This window comes from Tursiops truncatus, chromosome 15, assembly GCF_011762595.2.
Source record: "Tursiops truncatus isolate mTurTru1 chromosome 15, mTurTru1.mat.Y, whole genome shotgun sequence".
In the NCBI taxonomy this organism is placed as follows: Eukaryota; Metazoa; Chordata; class Mammalia; order Artiodactyla; family Delphinidae; genus Tursiops; species Tursiops truncatus.
In genome coordinates this window covers 57,308,139-57,329,151 of record NC_047048.1, presented here as the reverse complement: position 1 = coordinate 57,329,151, position 21,013 = coordinate 57,308,139, and the positions used below count along the sequence as shown (strand labels likewise).

Sequence of the window (21,013 nt, the reverse complement as noted above, 5' to 3'; positions counted from 1 at the left end):
GGCACGAGCCCGTGTCCCCTGCATCGGCAGGCGGACTCTCAACCACTGCGCCACTAGGGAAGCCCAATTTATTAATTCTTTAAAAGCCTCCTGCATTTTCATTGAGATTGTATTGAATTTATAGATCAGTTAATGGAGAATTGATATCTTTAAAATGTTGAATATTTCAATCTATGAATATTATGTATTGTTCCATTTATTTAAATCTTTTAAACTTCTCTTAACAGTATTTTATAGGCCTCTGTGTGGAAGTCTTACACATCGTTTATTTTTTCCTCAGTATCTGATTATTTTATGCTGTTATATATGATATCATTTTCTTAATTCCACTTCCTAGCTATTTGTTGTGGGTTTATAGAAATACAGTTGATTTTTGTACAATAACCTTGTATTCAGCAACCTTGCTTAGCTTACATATAGTAATACTTTATCCATAGATTATCTTGGATTTTTTTTTAATTTATTTTTTGGCTGCATTGGGTCTTCATTGAAGCACATGGACTTTCTCTAGTTGCAGCAAGCAGGGGCTACTCTTTATTGTGGTGCACGGGCTCTAGGCGCATGGGCTCAGTAGTTGTGCTCACGGGCTTAGTTGCTCCGTGGCATGTGGGATCTTCCTGGACCAGGGATCGAACCCATGTCCCCTACGTTGGCAGGTGGATTCTTAACCACTGCGCCACCAGGGAAGTCCCATCTTGGATTTTCTTAAGTTGATAATTATGTCTTCTGTAAAGGACAGTCTTATTTCTTCATTTCCAATCCTTATTTCTTTTCTTTCCTTTTCTTGCCAAAATACATCACTGCTGCCTTCAATACAATGTTAATTAGAAGTAGAGTTAGTGAGTAATTTTATTTTGCTCCTGATCTCGAAAGGTAAACTTCTAACATTAAGTATCATGTTTGGTTTTAGAGCATCCTTCTATTCCTGAGTTTCTAAAAAAAAATTTAATTATGAATAGATGCCAAATTTTATGAAATGCTCCTGTGCATACATTGAGAAAATCGTGTGAATTTCTCCATTATTTTGTTAATGTGCTGAATTACATTCATTATATGTCTCATGTTAAACCACTGCATTAACTGCATTAATTGTATGCTTAATGGTACACTTCCATGTCTACTTTACCCAGGGTATACCATTTGTTAACATATAGTTCCATTCTCTCTCTCTCTCTCTCTCTCTCTCTCTCTTTCTGTCTCTTTCTCTTTCTTTATCTCTATCTCTTTCTCTCTTTGTGCTACTCTCCCAGAATGTACCCATTGGTCCTCACCTTCCCCATTTCTCTTCAAGAAGCTAGGTTTCTGGGAAACAAAATGCAGAGATCTGAAGACCACTTCAGTACTTCACCCTGTCATGATACCTTCTGCTGCCTTCTGGGAGAGGGGGAGGGAAAAACACAAGAACAAAAGCAAATCAGTCTCTCACTAAGTCATTCTACCTCGATTCTAACCTGTCTGTCCTCAGCTGGACTCTGAGCTCTGGGTCTCCTCTTTTGGAGTTCCAGAAAGGTGCTCGTGGACCGTCTGTCCAAGAGCCCCTACCTCCACTCACTTCTCAAAGGGGAAGGTGTCCACCCCCACTCCCACCCCCTCCTTGCCTCAGTCCTGGCAGGGAGCACAGAGAGCCACCCCCGGGTAGATGGGGGTGAGGGGGGCAAGTGCTGGGATTAGAGCTGAGGGGACTGCCAAGGGGAAGGAGGGGTGTTCTGAGTCCATAGACACCCCCCACTGGAGACAGACTGGAAGAGACTTCATGATTCTAAAGATATAGAAGAGGCTTCCCACCAGGGCAATAACAGAAACTAGACTGTTTCTGCACGACGGAAAAAGAGCCAAGTGTTTAAAAGGGGAAGGAAAACACCGTCAACAGCAGGTCTGTTATTCCTTGGGGCCCAGCATCCTGGCATCTTGGTTCTCCAAAGCCTTTCCTTCCTCATTCCCTGCCAGCCTGGGAGTGAACGCTGCCCCTGAGAGACCCTTCGCTGTGCAGTGGGCCCCTCGAGCTGGGCTTCCAGGGTTCCCAGGGGAGGTGTAGGTGCCTCTCCATGGCTAGGGTGTAAGGGGCTATCCATCTAGCACCATGGCCAAGGGCCACGCTATAGTGGGCAGCCATCCTGTGAGTCCAGTTCCTGAAGGCCTGCCTTAGGGTGGAGGGTTGGGCAGGAAAGCCCTCTGGCCTGCGTCCCTGCCCCTGCTGCCTCTCTTGGGGTTCCCCCAACTGGGAGCCTAGCCCCCTCCACACATCCAACCCCTCACCCAGAGCCTGAGTCCACCTTCCGGTGGGTGGAGGAGGGTCTGGCCACTGAGGCTGGCACCGACTCAAGCCCAGCCAGCTTTGGCTTCTGTGGCGAAAGCGGGTTTGTCTGGGCTGCTCCCCAGGCCCTTCTTGGAGCCGGGCCCAGAGGGCCACCTCGCCAAGACAAACTGTGGCTGCCGCGTGGAATGTGGTCGAGTGGCTGCTCAGCAAGCCTGAACCCGGCAGGCCTGTCAGTGGTGCCCCCGCGGTTCTGCAGTGTGGAGCCCTACAGGGTCCCCAGGGTCAGGTCAGGCCAGGCCGGGAGCAGGTAACAAGAGGCTGCCAGTTGTAAAGCAACTATACTCCAGTAAAAATTAATTTAAAAAAAAAATTGGCTGCCAGGCATCGCTCTGTCCCTTTTTGAGTGAGGTGGGGCATCCCTTCTCTTGGTCTCATCTGAAAACCAAAAACTCATAATCAAGCCTCAAGGTTGACAGAATTCCTCCAAGCCCACTTCCTCGGGGCAGCAGCTCAGTAGCAGAAGGTGGGGGAGGAGGGGCTGCAGGGAGGCATATGTGCCTGTGTGTGTACGTGTGGAGTCGGGGCTGACAGAGCAGGAGAAAGAGAGGTAGCAAGGCCTCTTCTTCCCTCAACACTGCCCAGGAGGAGTGGCGACATTGACATTTAGACCCACAACTTATGCAGCACTTGCCGTAAGGGGATTCCCTGGAAGCAGAGGCTGAAATGGGGGCTGGGGTGCATGTGGAAGTGCTCTCTAGAAGAAAAGGGCTGAGGGAGGCAGGACAGGGCTGGGGTGGGGATGGGGGGATGCTAAGTAAGAATGTGGTATCAGCGGAGCCTAACCTGATGCCATAGGGAGCCCTGGAGCTTGAAGGGCATGACAGTTGGCAAGGAGATGGCTGTAATACCCCTGAGCACATGGGCTTAATTGCTCAGTGGTATGTGGGATCTTCCCAGACCAGGGCTCGAACCTGTGTCCCCTGAATTGGCAGGCGGATTCTTAACCACTGCTCCACCAGGGAAGTCCCTCTGTAGGTTTACTTTCTGCCCCACATACCCCAGATTTGGAACAGAAGAAGCTGGCAACTCAGAAATGCCAGTGGGTGAAAAGAACAACAAAAGGCCCCAACAAAAACCTGCTGTCTCTCTAGTCAAGAAACCAAGAAAGGAGCAACCCGGTAAGACAGAAACTTTTAGACAAAAAAGTTTATACTCCAGTCAAATCCCCCAGAAGAAACTGTAGCCCCACCTACACTCACACCAGCAAAGGCCCAGTGGGGAGCCTAAACTTCCATCCTGTCCAGGCTGCAAGGAGGTACCCCAACACCCTGCCAGTGTGATGCCAGAGAAGACCAAGTAAAGGGCAGAGACTTTCATCCCCGCTGGCTGGCGATGAGGCCTCCCCTGGGGCCTCACTCGTGTTTCACCATGTTAGTGAAAACCATGTGAAAAGCCTGCATTTCCACCCCACTCAGCAGTAACAAGCGGCTTCTCATTCTCCCTGCTGGGATGGTGTCACAAGAAACCTAATGAGTCAGGACTTTGACCATGGCCCAGAGGTAAAAAGTCTACCCCCAACCTGTGGTGTCAGTGGAGATCACACTTGGAGCCAGACCTCCCACCTCTGCCCATCAGTGAAAAGGAACGCCACCCCCTGGGTGTCAACAGAGGTCAAGTGAGAAAATTAGACTCTCTACCTCTGCCTGGCAGCACCCCGCCTTGCCCTGGTAGCCTGGTGTCAGAAAAAGCCAGTTAAAATATAAAATTTCGGGGCTTCCCTGGTGGCACAGTGGTTGGGAATCCTCCTGCCAACGCAAGGGACACGGGTTCAAGCCCTGGCCCGGGAATATCTCACATGCCGCAGAGCAACTAAGCCTGCGAGCCACAACTACTGAAGCCTGTACGCCTAGAGCCCGTCCTCCACGACAAGAGAAGCCACTGCAATGAGAAGCCCGTGCACTGCAACGAAGAGTAGCCCCCACTCGCCGCAACTAGAGAAAGACCGCACGCAGCAACGAAGACCCAATGCAGCCAAAAATAAATAAATAAATAAAATATATATATTTTTTAAAAAGTTAACATTAGTGTCAACCAAGTCCCAGAAGGAAAGATAAAAAAGTTAGGACTGAAAAAATACTTGAAGAAATAACTGAAAAATGTTCATTTCTCACTCAGGTCTTAAGGGCCCCAACCTCTGAGAAAGGCAATTCCATATTTTTGTGTTTCTTATACAGCTGTAATTAAAAGAACATCTGTGGGTTTCCCTGGTGGTGCAGTGGTTGAGAGTCCGCCTGCCGATGCAGGGGATGTGGGTTTATGCCCCGGTCCAGGAAGATCCCACATGCCGCGGAGCAGCTAGGCCCATGAGCCATGTCCGCTGAGCCTATGCATCCGGAGCCTGTGCTCCGCAACGGGAGAGGCCACAACAGTGAGAGGCCCACGTACCGAAAAAAAAAAAAAAGAACATCTGTAACTTCAAAGTTCCAAGAAACCTGAGGATTTGGGCCACTACATTGTTTCTGCAATTCCTCCTACACGCAGAGTTTCGTAAGCAATAGTTTGACATTCAACTTTAAGCCTTTGGCCTTTATTTCTTCCACACTTTCCAAGCTTTCACAGACTTGGGGGCATTTAGCTTGTGTCTTATCTCACAGGCTAGAACCACCGTTGTCTTCCTCTCCGTGGATATCAAACAGGTTTCATCTCAAGCACATTCTAGTACATATGGTGTCTTGGTTCAAATTAGAAAAAGACGTCCCTTTTTCAAGTAAAACAAACAAAAAATGTTATATTATATTATCTGTTTCTTAACAATAATAACTAAGACAAATATACAGGGACTTCCCTGGTGGTCCAGTGGTTAAGACTTCACCTTCCATTGCAGGGGGTGCAGGTTCATACCTGGTCGGGGAGCTAAGGTCCAACATGCCTTGCAGCCAAAAAACCAAAATATAAAACAGAAGCAGTACTGTAACAAATTCAGTAAACATTTTTTAAATGGTCCACATCAAAAAAAAAAATCTTAAAAAAAAAAAAAGACAAATATACATGAGCACCTGATCCCTCCCAAAGCTGAGAGCATTTTGTGTCACCTGGTACCTGGGCTGGAGGAGTATTCCTAGATGAAGACTGTGTTGTCTCCAGGGACTTCTCTGGTGGCCCAGTGGTAAAGAATCCGCCTTCCAATGCAGGGGTTGTGGATTTGATCCCTAGTCAGGGAATTGAGATCTCACATGCCATGGGGCAACTAAGCCTGCATGCCACAACTACTGAGCTTGTGCGCCTCAACTAGAGCCAGTGTGCCACAACTACAGAGCCCACATGCTCTGGAACCGCGCGCCACAACTACAGGCCCACGCTCCCTGGAGCCTGTGTGCCACAACTAGAGAAGAAAAAAACCCGCACACCACAAGTAGAGAGAAGCCCATGCACCTCAATGAAGAGCCTGCGCACTGCAACGAAAGATCCCGCATGCCTCAGTGAAGATCCTGTGTGCCACATCTAACACCCAATACAGCCAAAAATAAATTAAATAAATAAATCTTTTTTTTTAAAAAAAGAGAGCTTCCCTGGTGGCGCAGTGGTTGAGAGTCCACTTGCCGATGCAGGGGACGCGGGTTCGTGCCCCGGTCCAGGAAGATCCCACATGCAGCGGAGCGGCTGGGCCCGTGAGCCATGGCCGCTGAGCCTGCACGTCCGGAGCCTGTGCTCTGCAACGGGAGAGGCCACAACAGTGAGAGGCCCGTGGACCGCAAAAAAAAAAAAAAGAATGTGTTGTCTCCAGAATCCAAAGAGACCACCAGTCACTGTGCTTTCTTCTTTGTGGTGGAGGATGCAAGATGCAGCAATTAGTCTTTTACTTTGGAGGAAATATCATGGCATGCCCTTGATGAATGGATCCCATAGGACCTTACCAAAGTGGCAGTTTCCTGAATCTTCATAGGGTTTATTTCCCACTATCTGGAGTGTGTGTGTCTTACCAAGGTCTCTAGTGTGCTAGCTGTGTCATGTTCATCCTGCCCAACCAGTATGATGTCAGCAATGTAAAGAACCATTGTAGCATTCTTCACAATGTACAGATGGTCCAGATATATTCAAACTATATTATGATAGAGACCGGGAGAGTTAACATCAGTGTGAAACTCCAAGTGATTATTTTCGATCATTCATTGTGAACTAGAACTGTTTCTGATCCTCTTTTCTAACTGGGATGGAATTCTAATATGGAATTCACCGTATTAACAAACTGAAAAAGAAAAATAGAAATGATCATCTCAATAGATGCAGAAAAAAGCATTTGACAAAATCTAACATTCATTCCTGATAAAAATTCTCAGCAAACTAGGATTAGAAGGGAACCTTCTCAACATGATAAGGGGCATCTATAAAAACCTAATAGCTAACGTCAAACTGAATGTTTCCCTCCTAAAATCCACTCTTACCACTCTTGTACTTCTTTGATCTACAGATTTATATCTTTCACCAAAGTTGGGGAGTTTTCAGCCATTGTTACTTAATTCCTATTTGATATAGTACTGGAAGTTCTAGCAAGTGCAATAAAGCAAGAAAAAGAAATAAAATGCTTAATACTGTAAAGGAATAAATAAAATTACCCCTATTGATAGATGGTATGATCATCTATGCAGAAAATTCTAGGGAATCTATATTTTTTTAAAGTCCTATATCTAATAAGCAAGTTTAGCAAGGTCACAAGACTTGAGATCAATATACAATATTCCATCATACTTCAATGTATTAGCAACAAGGGGCTTCCCTAGTGGCACAGTGGTTAAGAATCCGCCTGTCAATGCAGGGGACACGGGTTCGAGCCCTGGTCCGGGGGGATCCCACATGCCGCAGAGCAACTAAGCCCATGCACCACAACTACTGAGCCATGTGCCACAGCTACTGAAGCCCACGCACCTAGAGCCCGTGCTCTGCCACAAGAGAAGCCACCGCAATGAGAAGCCTGTGCACCACAACGAAGAGTAGCCCTCACTCGCTGCAACTAGAGGAAGCCCGCAAGCAGCAACAAAGACCCAACACAGCCAAAAATAAATAAATATAATAAATTTAAAAGAAAGAAAAGAAATGTACTTATAATAAAAAAAAGTGTTCCTTAAAAAAAAAATATATATATATAAGCAATGAACAACTGGAACATGACATTTTTGAAAATAGTAACTGTATATTTTTGCTAGGGCTGCCACAGATTGGGTAGCTAAGAGGACAGAAATTTATTTTCTCACAGTTCTAGCTATGAAGCCCAAGATCAAGGTGTTTCAAGATTTCATTTCTCCTGCCTGACCTCTCCTTGTTTTATTGATGGAGGTCTTTCACTGTGTCCTCACATGGCCTTTTCTCTGGGCAAACATGTCCCTGGTATCACTCCCTCTTTTTATAAGAACACAAGTCACATTGGATTAGGGCCCACCCATCTGACTTCATTTAACCTCAGTTACCTTTTTAAAGTCTCTATCTCCAAATATAGTAACATTCTGAGGTGTGTGTGGGAGCGGACTTCAACATACAAATTTGAGGGGGACAGAATTCAGTCCATACAGTACCATTTACAATAGCTCCAAAAAAATGAAATACTTGAATATATCTAACAAAACATATACAGGATCTGTATGCTAGAAACTACAAAATGCTAATGAAAGCAATCAAAGAAGAATTAATAAAAGGAAAAACATACCATATTTATAGATTGGAAGACATAGTATATTTAAGATATATATTCTCCCCCAAATTGAACAATAAATTTAATGTAATTCCAATTAAAATTCCAGCAGGACTCTTTGTAGATAGAGACAAGCTAAATCTAAAATGTATATAGGGACTTCCCTCCTGGTCCAGTGGGTAAGACTCCACGCTCCCAATGAAGCGGGCCCGGGTTCCAACCCTGGTCAGGGAACTAGATCCCGCATGCTGCAAATAAGATCCAGTGCAGCCTAAATAAATAAATAAACATTAAAAAAAATTCAAATAAAGTGTATATAGAAAGGTAAAGAAACTAGAATAGCCAAAACAATTTTGAAAAAGAAAAACAGGGCTTCCCTGGTGACGCAGTGGTTGGGAATCCGCCTGCCAATGCAGGGGATGCAGGTTTGAGCCCTTGTCCGGGAGGATCCCACATGCCGTGGAGCAACTAGGCCCATGCACCACAACTACTGAGCCTGCACTCTAGAGACCACAAGCCACAGCTACTGAGCCTGCATGCAACAACTACTACTGAAGCCTGTGCTCCGCAACAGGAGAAGCCACCGCAGTGAGAAGCCCGTGCACCGCAAGGAAGAGTGGCCCCTGCTCACCGCAAGTAGAGAAAGCCCACATGCAGCAACAAAGACCCAACACAGCCAAAACTAAATAAATAAAATAAATATATTTTAAAAAGTAAATAAATTTAAAAAAGAACAAAAACAAAGATGTAGGATTCACATTAACCACTTTTTTGTAGGTTTGTTTTTTTTTTTAATCTTTTGGCCACGTCACACAGCATGTGGAATCTTAGTTCCCTGACCAGGGATTGAACCCGCGCCCCCTGCACTGGGGGCGTGGAGTCTTAACCACTGGACCACCAGGGAAGTCTCTGTAGGGTTTTTTTAATTTAGTTTTTTAATTGTGGTAAAATTTAGCATTGTAATCATTTTTAAGTGTACAATCAGTGACATCAAATACATTCACAACGTTGTAATGCTGGACGTGCTATCTATTTCTAGACCTTTTTCATCATCCCAAACAGAAACATGTACCCATTAAGTTATAACTCCCCATTCCCCTTACCCCCAATCCTTAGTAATCTCTACTCTTTTTTTCTTTAAAATGTCTTTAACTTTTATACAATTTTTAAAGGTTACTTTCCATTTACAGTTATTACAAAATATTGGCTGATTTCCCCATGTTGTACAGTACTTCCTTGAGCCTATCTTACACCCAATAGTTTGTACCTCTCACTCACCAACCCCTATAATGCCCCTCCCCCTCCCAGTGGTAACCACTAGTTTGTTCTCTGTATCTCTGAGTCTGCTTCTTTTATGCCATATTCACTAGTTTGTTATATTTTTTAGATTCTACATATAAGTGATATCATACAGTATTTATCTTTCTCTGACTTATCTCACTTAGCATAATGCCCTCCAAGTCCAACTATGTTGCTGCAAATGGCAAAATTTTGTTCTTTTTTATGGCTGAGTAGTATTCCATTGTATATATACATACCACATCTTTATCCATTTACTTAATTTGGTTTCATGTCTTGGCAATTGTAAATGCTGCTGCTATGAACATTGGGGTGCATGTGTCTTTTCAAATTAGTGTTTTTGTTTTTTTCAGATGTATACTCAAGAGTGGAAATGCTGGGTCATATGGTAGTTCTATTTTCAGTTTTTTGAGAAACCTCCATAATGTTTTCCACAGTGGCTGCACCAACTTACATTCCCACCAGCAGTGTACGAGGGTTGCCTTTTCTCCACATCCTCACCAACATTAGCTTTTTATGTTCTGTTTTTGTTTTTGTTTCTGTTTTGTTTTTGGTTTTTTTTTTCTTGCGTTACGCGGGCCTCTCACCGTTGTGGCCCCTCCCATTGCGGAGCACAGGCTCCGGACACGCAGGCTCAGCGGCCATGGCCCACGGGCCCAGCCGCTCTGCGGCATGCGGGACCCTCCCGGACCGGGGCACGAACCCGCGTCCCCTGCATCAGCAGGCGGACTCAACCACTGCGCCACCAGGGAAGCCCTATGTTCTTTTTTATGATAGCCATTCTGACAGGCGTGAGGTGATATCTCATCGTGGTTTTGATTTGTATTTCCCTGATGATTAGCAATGGTGAGCATCTTTTCATGTGCCTGTTGGCCATCTGCATTTCCTCTTTGGAAAAATGTCTATTCAGTTCTTCTGCCCATTTTTTAATCGGGTTGTTTGGGTTTTTTTGATATTGAGTTGTATGAAGTAACCTCTATTCCACTTTCTGTCTCTATGAATTTGCCTTTTCCGATACCTCATATAAGAATTATATGGAGGGCTTCCCTGGTGGCGCAGTGGTTGAGAGTCCACATGCCGAGTCCACATTCCCTACAGTTTATATTGTACACCCAGGAATAGGGGCATGTGTGCCTTCAGTTTTACTAGATGACGCTGAGTGTTCTTCATCTTGTCATATATGTCAAGCATAATGCAAAGACAAACACCTCTAATGACACATGGTACAGACACAAATAAGGGTTTATTGGAGGGAACTTCTCGGCAAAGAGCTGGGATCATGCATATAATGCCTCAAAGTCCCATTATCCAAAAGATGGCTTGCTAGGCCAGGAAGGGCTGATCTCGGTGTTAAAAGAGCAGGAGAGGGGCCCCATTTTCACTCCACTTTGCATATTTATGAGGAAAGTAGAAGGAACCTTGGAATCCCTTGACAACTATGTAACAGAGGGAGTTTGCTGGCCAGGGAAATGTCTTACTAGAAATGGGGGAAATTCAGAGCTTGAGTTCACATGTCATTTCAGTTATGCTGAACTAGCTGTTCCTAGGGTACCTAAGAGAGAAGGGAAAGATTCACTGGAAACTTCCAGCAGACAAGGCTGGCTGTGTTCAGTTATACCATTATATAATGTTCCTTTCTGTCTCTGGTAATTTTCGTTGCCCTGAAGTCAACTTTATCTGATATTAAGATAGCCACTCCTGCTTTCCTTTAATTAATGTTTGCATGATACATCTTTTTTTATTTTTTTACTTTCAAGGTGCCTGTATCTTAACACTTGGAGTTTGTTGTAATTACAGTTGAGTCATGTCTTCTAATTTACTGTGCCAATAAGCTGTGCACTTATGTGTACTTTTAATTATATATATTAAACTTCAATGAATAATTTTTTTTTTTTTTTTGGAAAAAGTTCTGCTGTACAAGAAGCATTGGAGATGGGGAGAAAAGGAGCAGGGAGATGGGAGATGTGGTACTAATCCCTCATGGTGATCTGAGATTGAAAATGAGAGACAGGCAGAGACAGAGACAATACAACAGCCCAGCACTAGGCAAAGCTTACATAATAGGCTACATGGATGTCTTTGTGCCATAGTTTGCCTGTTAGTATTTGCCACATTCCTGCCCTTGCAAGCTCTCCTCTGAATTGCAGGGGGCTTAAGGTGCCTGGAAACTACATTTCGTGGACTTCTTTGCAAACTAGGTTACAGTTAGATTTTGCCAGTGGACTTCATAGGTTGGAGATTAGAAAGTGGAAGGAAGGGAGAAATCTGATTCCAGCCACACCAGGCAACCACAAGTATTCACAGCTGGCTACTGGTGGCCACAGGTGACTGTGGGCTCCAGCACCAGCACCAACATCAGGCTTATAAACACCAGACCAGGATTTCCCTCGTGGCGCAGTGGTTAAGAATCCACCTGCCAATGCAGGGGACACGGGTTTGCGCCCTGGTCCAGGAAGATCCCACATGCCGCGGAGCAACTAAGCCTGCGCACCACAACTACTGAAGCCCACACGCCTAGAGCCCATGCTCTGCAACGAGAAGCCACCGCACTGAGAAGCCCGTGCACCTCAAGAGTAGCCCCCACTCGCCACAACTAGAGAAAGCCCGCGCACAGCAACAAGGACCCAACACAGCCAAAAAATACTAACAAACAAAAAACCCAAACCAAGGGTGTTATCAGCTTCCTGACTTCTAAGTAAAACTCCCTTCTCCCTTTTTCTCATCTAGCTCTGCCAACATCTTTTTTTTTTTTAAAGACTGCATTTCCTTGCTTTATTTGCATATACAGACTTGATTTTTTTTTTTAACAGTTTCCCCAAAGGAATGTGTCTTGCTTATTACTGACATTTGGTATGTTTCATTCATTGGAATATATATTTTTTTTATTTTTGGCTGCATTGGGTCTTCGTTGTTGCGTGCGGGCTTTCTCTAGCTGTGTCCTCCGGCTTCTCATTGCAGTGGCTTCTCTTGTTGTGGAGCATGGGCTCCAGGCGTGCAGGCTTCAGTAGTTGTCGTGCATTGGCTCAGTAGCTGTGGCTTGCGGGCCCTAGAGCACAGGCTCAGTAGTTGTAGCGCCCGGGCCTAGCTGCTCTGCAGCATGTGGGATCTTCCCAGACCAGGGCTTGAACCTGTGTCCCCTGCATTGGCAGGTGGATTCTCAACCGCTGCACCACCAGGGAAGCCCTCTTCCAACACCTTTATACCCAATGTCCAACATTAAATCCCCCTCTTCTTGAAATATCTAGAGTGGGTTATTTTCGTGGCAAGATACTGACGGACACATAACTTCCCCTTCAATCTGAAAGAAATGAATCGAATGCTGTCATTTACCAACACTCTCCAAAATGGCTGGTGAAGCAAACCCAAATGCTCTCAGCTGTTCTCTCTGGTTTTCTCCTTGGAGCTGTCCCTGTCCACACCCCGACACCATACCCACCTCCCACCTAAACTTCGAGAACCGTCACCTCTATTGCATCCGGACTGACCCGCAGCGCTGTATTTCACTCCCATGTGTACACCTCCCCGGTCTCTGCTCCCACAGCAGCCAGCCTCCACCTTGGCACGCTTGTCCCCTCTTGACTGGGAGCCCCAGGAGGTTGATGGGCACTGTTTATCCTTGACTCCTTGCATGCTTGGCACTGAGCAGGTGCTTACAGAATGTTTCACATCACCAAGTGGTGTCTGCCGCAGAAGTTGATGGGTTGAAGAGTTGCTCTGTCAAGCCCTGGTTCAGGAAGAACCCAGGTGGGATCCTCTTTCCACACTATTTTTCCAGAAGTCGACTGATGAGAGTATACAAGTGTGTGCAGAATAGGATCGGGGAAGCTGAGGCCTGGCCCAGCTGGAGGACCTGGGACATAGAGACCACAGGAATATTGGCTGAGGTGCCAAACAGCTTTAATGAGCCTGAGCATCTTTCCCCCTACTTTGTCCCTCCCTCCCAACTCTCCGTGCCCCCTCCTTCAGTTCTGGACAGGTCCAGCCTGCCCAAGGCTCTGGGGCTCTTCGGCTAGAGGTGTTAATTCTGTCCCCTCAGTCGCTCCAGCCGCCTCCGAAGGTCCGGGGGCACCTTGGCCCCAGCTGCCAGCAGCTCTCGAAGTCTCTGTTTGGGAGTCTTGGTGAGGTGGAAATTGCAGGGCACAGGGCCCTCTTCAAAGGTGACCCGGCAGTTCCGAGTCGCTGCGTGGTAGCCCTCAGCACTGGCAGTCACCACATAGTCCCCTGGGGTCAGCAGGCGCCAATAATCCCCGCCCCATGCTGAGAGGAGTGAAAGGCAAGATCAGAGTCCAGTGGTCCTCAGCTTCTGACCCAGCTAAAGCCTCCCACACCTCCCCCCATCCCCTCCCCCACACACCCACCCGTTGTTACATCATGGTTAATCCCATCCACGGCAATGACAGCATCAGCAATCCCAATCTCCGTGTCCTTGTCCCTCACAACTCCGGCAATGCCCATGCGCACCTGTGTGGGAAAAGGTTATCAAAACCCCTTTCCTTCTGTGTGAAAATGTGGACTTCAGTTCATTTTCTGGCTCTGTTTCCCACAAATTTGATAGAGGTGGTGCGTCTACTCTGTTTCTACGTGACAATACTCTGGTGAAAATATCTCCTTATTGACAAATTGCATCTGGATTGGGAGAACTATAAACGCCTGGCAGGAGGGCATATCTATGGGCTTTCCCGAGTTCAGTGACTCTTGTTATTGGCCTTGTGTTTTAGAACTCTTGGAAACTATACTTACGGAGTCATTCCAAGGGACATGAGTTCTGTGAAAAGTGAAGTGTCTATGCCAGGGCATTTCCTGCACTTGCAAAATCGGACTCTTTTCTGAGAACAGCTCTGGGTCAGCTCTATGGACAATTGCCTGGACTGCTGTCAGGTCTATTCCCACCTGCTAACAATGTCTTACGTCACCCCGCTGGCAAACCGTGATTCCTGTCCTGTATCCCTCCAAGTCAATCTGATGCTGAGTGAGTGTGACCCATGGCACCTGTGAGTCAGAATGCTCAGCCTGACCTTAGGCTCAGCTCCCTATTGGGAGTTGCATCAACATGGAGAAGAGACCAGTCAGGAGTGACTCGGGCAGGCTGGGCACAGGGGGGATTCAGGTCCGACCTGTTCCAGGTAGGTGAGAAGGGCATCTTTGTTGTTCTCCCACTCCTGGCGCAGCTCGTTCTCGTGAGGAAACTTGTCACAGGACAGCTCCACAGTGACCTCAAAGCAGTTGGTGTGTAGGTAGCTGAAGTCATTCATGCCTAGGGGTACCGCAGACACTGGAGCCTAAAGGGGCGGGATGGGAGCCCTGCCCTCCTGGTGCCCTCCTCTGGGACACATTCCTGGTGACAGTTGACACCAGTGGTTATGTGAGAGCAGACTGTCTTACTGGGCAGTTATGGGGACGGAGCTAACCCCACCCTTGGGCACATACTCCCAGGAACTGTGTGCCAGTCAGCCCCGTTGATGATGTTGCCATACGAGGAGAAGTCCTGGCTGTGGCAGGGTCGGCGATCTGGGTCCTGCATTGCCCAATTAGTGCCAGCATAGACAGTGCTGAGCCAGCGAAACACTGCCTCATCTGGGGTGGGCGTGAGTTCACGGGCGGCCCACGGAGTCCGAGTCATGTCGAAGGGGTAGGACACCACGAGCTCACCCCCGTGGAGGTTGGCACTTAGCACAAAAGGGATCCGTTCCATCCACTTGATCACTGCCCGCGTTTCAGGAGCCACCTGGACAAGGGCAGGTCAGGGGGGTGGGAGACAGAGACAAAGGCCCCTAGGGTGGCCCTCCACCACTGCCCCCAGAATACTCACAGTGGCATTGGGCAGGGTGTAGTAAGTAGGCAGTGGCAGGTGATGGTTGGGGACAGTGTCAGGCACCAGCCCATCATCCTCTGCTTCCCACAGTGGTGTGTTGAGGTCAGCAAAATTATGGTTAAGGTCAATGCCCTGATGGTTCCAGCGGCCCTCTGCCCAGCCCACCAGCTCCGAGCCCTGCCAGGGACGAAGTCTGTTCAAGCCGAGCAGGCTCCAGGCACCACAACGGAAGGAGCAGGCTGGCCCTCGTGCCAAGTGGCCTACCCGGCGGAAGGCAGTCTCATAGCCGTCAGGGTTCATGGAGGGCAGCAGGTGAATGCGCGTCTCGGTGAGCAGCCGGGTCACCCGCGGGTCCCCTCTCAGGAACTCACGGCACAGGAACTGCATTAGGAGCAGGAGCAACTCCCGCCCCAGGGCCTCATTCCCATGCATGCCGGCCACGTAGCGCACCTCAGGCTCTCCTGGGAGCACACAGGTGCTCGCAACTGGCTCGTGCCCCTGTCCCTCCCCGCCACTGTGCCCACCTCTCCCACCCCACCTGCCAGTACCCAGCTCATGCTCCCCAGGCTGGTCCGACATTTCCATCACATACAGCTTCAGGCCCTGATGGCTCTTCCCGATGCTGTAGACGCGGGTGATGTTGGGGCACTGCTCGTTCACCTGCTTCATCAGCTGGGGGGTGGAGTGCACCTCCCATGGTGCAGGGCATGGGAGGATCAGACCCAGGGGTCAGACCACATGTGGCCACGGAAGGACTTCAAAAGCTTGTGGTGGCCCATACAGATGGGGACACCATGGCACAGTACAGGAGTGGGCAGCAGCAGACCAGAAGGAAGGGTCAGAATAAGGGAGGCGCCATAACAAGGGAAATGGGGGCAGTTTAGGGGTCAACAGGAGGGTGAGATGAGGGTGGACATGAGGGCAATCATGTCCAGTTATGCCCTGGTAGGCGGAGGACCTGAGATGGGCAGATCCTCCCACCTGGGTCATAGTGGTTACCTTCCTCATGGCTTTATAATCATGATGCCGGAAGTCCAGTGTGTCGGAGGATCCCAGCACAGGGACCTCAGGGAACAGACCATTAGGATCTGGTAGAGGATGAGTTCGCAATAAAGGGGGAGTTCCCAGTGGAGGGTGCGCCCTGCCCATCCAACCCTTGTCTTACAGCCCACCTGAGACTGGGCAGGCCAGGATCTCTGCCCGGAGGCAGGATGCACCTCCCTGGAGCCAGGTCTGGGGCAGCAGGCGAATGAAACGGGCCACCTGCGGCTCAGGCAGGAGGTTCAGCACGGGTGTCTCTGGGTCCGAATTGGCAGGAAATACCTGGGGGCATCAAGTTCTTTGTAAGGGTGGCTTGAACCGCAGCAGCCAGCCTGGCGGAGGGCCCAGGGAAGGAGCTCAGGCCGCTGAGCTCACTGAAAAATCCACCCCGGTAGGCTCAGCTGGAGACTTGCCCACTATGTCAAACACAGACCGCTGCCCACAGCCTTTGCCAGCAGGCAGCCCTAGGCAGCCACGCTTTCCGTTTTGGTCACAGCTCATTAGACCAATATGGCCATGTGACTCAGGAGCAGCCAATCCTGGAGGTGGCCAGGACCCCACACTGTAGCCTGGGGTAAAAAGGGGTCATTGAGATGGGGAAGCCAGAGCTATGAGGAGTTGAGAAGTGATGCAAGGACCAGGGGCCCATCACCAGAAAGGGTGTTCCAGCAGGAGGCTGTGGCATGGAGGAAGGATTTGGGGAGGATACAGGCATCCAAAGCAGCCTGCCTCCCAAGGCTGTCTGCTGGGTGCCACCCATCCTGACAACAACCCCCCTTCTCCTGGGATGCCCAAGTGGACACTGTTCCTTGTCCTCAGAGGAGCCCCAGCCCAGCCCAGCACCCTACAGTGGGCCAGGAGCCCAACTCTCAGCATAGAGGGCCCCAGCCACCATGGGACCTCTCACCGCGTCCATCCCACTGCTGCGATTCTTACTCCCCCACCAGGTAAGACTGTCATTGCTGAACTGGACCTTGTATGATGTGACCCAGTCATACCTGGCAGGAAAGATGGGTAGAGGTGATGGGTGGCTCCCAGGACTCCCACCCCAGTCCTCCTGAGTCTGCCCATGACTTCCCTGGTCTGGAGATATCCTGCCTCACCTCCAGATGGAGTTCCTGCCCTGTGTGATAATGCCTGAGAAGCGGGTGGGGTGCCTAGCATCCACCTGAAGCCAGGGCTCGGCATCCTGCTGCTCGGCACACCAGGCACCATCAAAAAGGTCACCATCCTCGAGGCCTGACTGTGGGCACAGGACATAGTCATCAGAACCAGGTAGGCAGTATGGGGTAAGCCTTAACCGAAGGTGGGAGGGGCACGTAAGGAGGTCCTAGGGGTTGCCTTGCTGACCTGGATGTTGAGCCGTCCTCGGTGCGGTCCAAGACCAAAGGACTGGCTGCTAGATGCATCAAGCTGGTTATCTGAAACTCGCAGGGACTCCAGGCCCAAAGGGGGACAGTCTGGGACAGGGACAGAGCAGTAAAATGGGACCAGAGAAAGAGTGGTCAGGGCACACAGGAAGCTGAGCCTAAGCTTGCCAGTGTGTTGGACAGGCTGGGGGCATGTCTATGCCCAGGGGACCAAGAGCTACATTAGTTTGTGCCCCAGAGACTGCAAGTCTGGGCAGGGCCCCTGGAACGGTGGTACCTGGTTCTTGCTTCTCGGGGAGGTCAAGGGTCCTTGCGGGGCTGGTGGTCACTGAAGCCCTGGCAGTCACCGGGGGTCTGGGGGGAGTTAGCTTCTTTCGCTTCTTCATGATGATCTTTTTCTTCTTGATGACTCGAATCCGGACATGCTGTTCTGAGGTCCCTGGGGACCAAGGAGGCAGAGCACCAGGGAAGGAAAGGATGACACAAAACCCCAGATGGAGAGGTCTGCCAGCCCAAGAAAGCCTGCAAGTCCACAACAGGCCCCACCACACATATCCAAGAACCTTGGCATGGACTTAAAGGCCCACAGTCTGACCCCCAACCTACCTCTCCAGCCACTTCCTTGATTCCTTCTCCCCTCTGACGGCTTGGCCCTCACCAATAGAGAGCTACACTGCCACTAGGAACTATCTGCTTACTCCAAAGAGCTGAATTTGGTTTTTTAACTCCTTCTTTGCCCGGCTGTCCCTTTCCCTGTCATCCACCACCTTTGATTTTATTGCCTAATTCCCATTCTTCCTTTGCATCCCAGCCCAGATACACTTCAAGGAGCCTTCCTTAGCTCCAGACTCGGTCTCATGCCCCAAAGCCTCTGTACCACCTCCATCATTATGTTTGCCGTCTGAGCTGAGATGTCCTGTCCTCAAATCCATGTCTGCCCGGGTGCTCAGGCCTTCCAGAGCTGGACCCCTGCCCTGCCTGCCCTTCAGTACAAAGTATTCATTGCACAGGGCAGGTGCCACTAGTTCCCCACCCAGCCTAGCTCCACAGATGCCCCTAGAACATGCTGTACATTTTTGTGTTAGGTGCCCTGTGCCTTTGCACAGACTGTTTCCTTCTTGGCTGCCCTCCTGTTCAGCTCTTCCTAATTCAGAGATACCCTTCAGGACCAGTTCCACTTGCCTCTCCCAAGAAGCCCTCCTAGGCTGCCAATCTCCTTGCTTTCCTCCTCTCTTACTCCCACATCTGAAAAGGTGGGAAGTCAGGCAGCCTTCCCCCTCCCTTCCCCAGGCAGTGCCGCGTTCCTCCTGGCAGAGAGCTCTTCTTCCCTTCCTCAGTTCTTTCCTTCCAGGCCCTGCCCTCAGTCTTGCTCTGCACCCTCCTCCTTTGTCTGCACCTCTTTCTCCCCTCCTCCGGGCTCTGGCCTCAGTTTCCTCATCTGTGAAAAGGGAAAGTTTGGGGCTGGAAGAGATAGCATCCAACTGGTTCCTGTCCCAGGACTGCTGACTTGGTTTGGCAGGGAACTGGGGCTGCTGACTCAGCAGCCATTGTACCGGGCAGGGAGTGTGTGTGCGTGGGGAAGGGTCGCCACACAGGCGCTGGGCACGGAGTGTGGCGTGTGTGGCGTGTGTGTGGTGTGTGTGCGCGTGCTGGGGAGGGGTCGCCACACGGGGGGCAGAGGAGTGGGACAACCGGCCCGCGGAAGAAGCGGGCCGTGGGTCGGAAGCTCACCGTTCTTGTTCCCTGCGGACAGCTCTGCCTGGCTGCTACGCGGGGCCGGGGTCGAGACCGGGGCCTCGGTGGTCGCGGGCGACGCCAGGCCCAGCACCGAGGCGCCGGACGCCCCCAGACTCAACCCGACGGCAGGCGCGAAGGTGGCCAAGGCGAGCAGGAGACCCCACATGGCTGGGTCCAAAGCGAGGACACGCGCTGGGCCCGCGATGGCCGGTGGGTTCGCCTCTTCCTGCTGGGGCTCGGGAGCCCCCCGCCCCTTCCTGCCGCCGCCGCACTCCCCCTGCGGCCTTCGACACGCCCACAGCCCGCTAGTTGGCCTCGGACCCTGGAGCCGAGGGGTAGGCAGGGGAGGGGAGAGGAAGGAGCGGGGAGGGGCCAGGGCTGCAGCCCAGGGTCTCCGCACCCGCCGACCCTCCCCCTCCCTCTCTGCCCCGCGCCCCAGCCCCCTGCACCTAACCACATATTATCCTCTCTCGGCAAAGACCCTGCACCCTGGATTCCACGCGATCCTGTGCGCCTGTCCCACAGTGGGCACTTACTGTGTACCATGCCCCGTGCCAGGCGCTTTACCCGTGGCCTCTCAGACAAATCTCATCTTACAAACTGGTAAACTGAGGCTCAGGGCGGCTAACTGACTTAGCCTAGGTAGCGAAGCCGAGAACTTTGGGGAGGAAACTACAAACCGAGAGGGAAATCTATCCAGTCAGAACCCCCTGCCAGGACGGGTGGAACGGAAAGGAGGGTGAGAGGAAACTGAGGCGGCGGCTGGGGTACGGGGTGGGGGAGGGCTGGCTCTCCAGGAATTCTTCTGAAGGACACCCAAGGGGCCCAGCTAGAGGCGGTGCTTCCCACCCCCGCACCGCGGCGCCCCGCCTCTCCTCTCTCTTCCTTTCCCCAGCCTCCTCTCCTTTGCTCACCCGGCTGCCACGTTCCGGGGTTACATAATCCGAGTAGAGGCGTCCAAGCCTATGCCCAGCGGGCTGGGGCAGGGGGTGGAGGGCGAGGCTGATGCATGTCCTGCCCTCCCCCTCCTCACTCTCCTCTGGGAGCCGGCAGCCCTGGTCTGTGTCTTCGGGACCACCTCCGACCCCGGGATTCCAGGGCGCAGGACCCTCCCCATCCCCCTCCGAGGTCCCCTTTGGCTCCCCAAACCAGGGTCGCCTCCCCAGAAGGAAGGCATTCGTCCACTGTGCGCCTCTGGCCGGGGCTTTGCCTTTGCAAGGATCCCGCCAGGGAGACTCTGCCATCCCCAAGTAAGAAGAGATGCCCAGAGGTGGCCGGGAATCCTCCGGAGTGCGCGGGGCCCCTGAGCAAATGTTTTCTGCAAGGTCACTACCCATATGAACAATTTGAATTACCCTAAATCAGCGTGTCAGCACCAATCTCGTCAGATCTCTCGAAAGGAATATGCGCTCCTGGAACTGAGACCCACCCCCAGTAAGAACGATCTCATAGACTCGAGTCCCGGAGCTCCTCAAGGCATTTGGTCCACGCCATGCGCTCTGGGTAGAGAACCCCCGAAAGGGAGAAACTGGGACAGGGCCCCCGCGGGTCCTGCTCCCGCCTTAGAGCGCCCCGCCTGGACACCACTGCCGGGACCCAGTCACCAGAGGAGGATCTAGAAAAATTCAAGGAAGGCATGCCGAAGCGGAGGGTCCCTGAAGCGCCGGGCCGAGTCAGCGGCAGAAAGACGGTACTGCGGCCCCAGGCTTCGCAGAGGTGGGAGGCAGGGAGAGGCTCTGTGGAGCTAGAAGCGGGTCTGTACAAGTCCTGAGGACTACTCCACCTCCCGCCAAAACCCAGTCTGCCCACTTCAC

The 21,013-nt window shown here is 50.6% G+C and overlaps 1 protein-coding gene across 2 annotated transcripts; it reads right to left on the bottom strand.

Annotated features, from left to right (window-relative positions):
• Positions 1-13,107: 13,107 nt before the first annotated feature.
• CPXM1 (carboxypeptidase X, M14 family member 1) lies at positions 13,108-19,553 on the bottom strand. Of its 2 annotated transcripts, none has more exons than XM_004317345.4 (14): positions 19,194-19,553; positions 17,740-17,901; positions 17,443-17,552; positions 17,196-17,335; positions 17,000-17,090; positions 16,224-16,374; positions 16,051-16,139; positions 15,600-15,723; positions 15,316-15,512; positions 15,049-15,228; positions 14,667-14,964; positions 14,354-14,493; positions 13,598-13,700; positions 13,108-13,496 (listed from the first exon to the last, which is right to left on the bottom strand). In XM_004317345.4, the coding sequence occupies exons 1-14, from the start codon at positions 19,363-19,365 to the stop codon at positions 13,258-13,260; spliced, it is 2,196 nt and encodes a 731-aa protein (XP_004317393.1). In that variant the 5' UTR covers positions 19,366-19,553; the 3' UTR covers positions 13,108-13,257. The 2 variants fall into 2 exon arrangements, with proteins under 2 accessions (XP_004317393.1, XP_019806483.1); XM_019950924.3 differs by lacking the exon at positions 19,194-19,553 and adding an exon at positions 18,069-19,103.
• Positions 19,554-21,013: the final 1,460 nt, after the last annotated feature.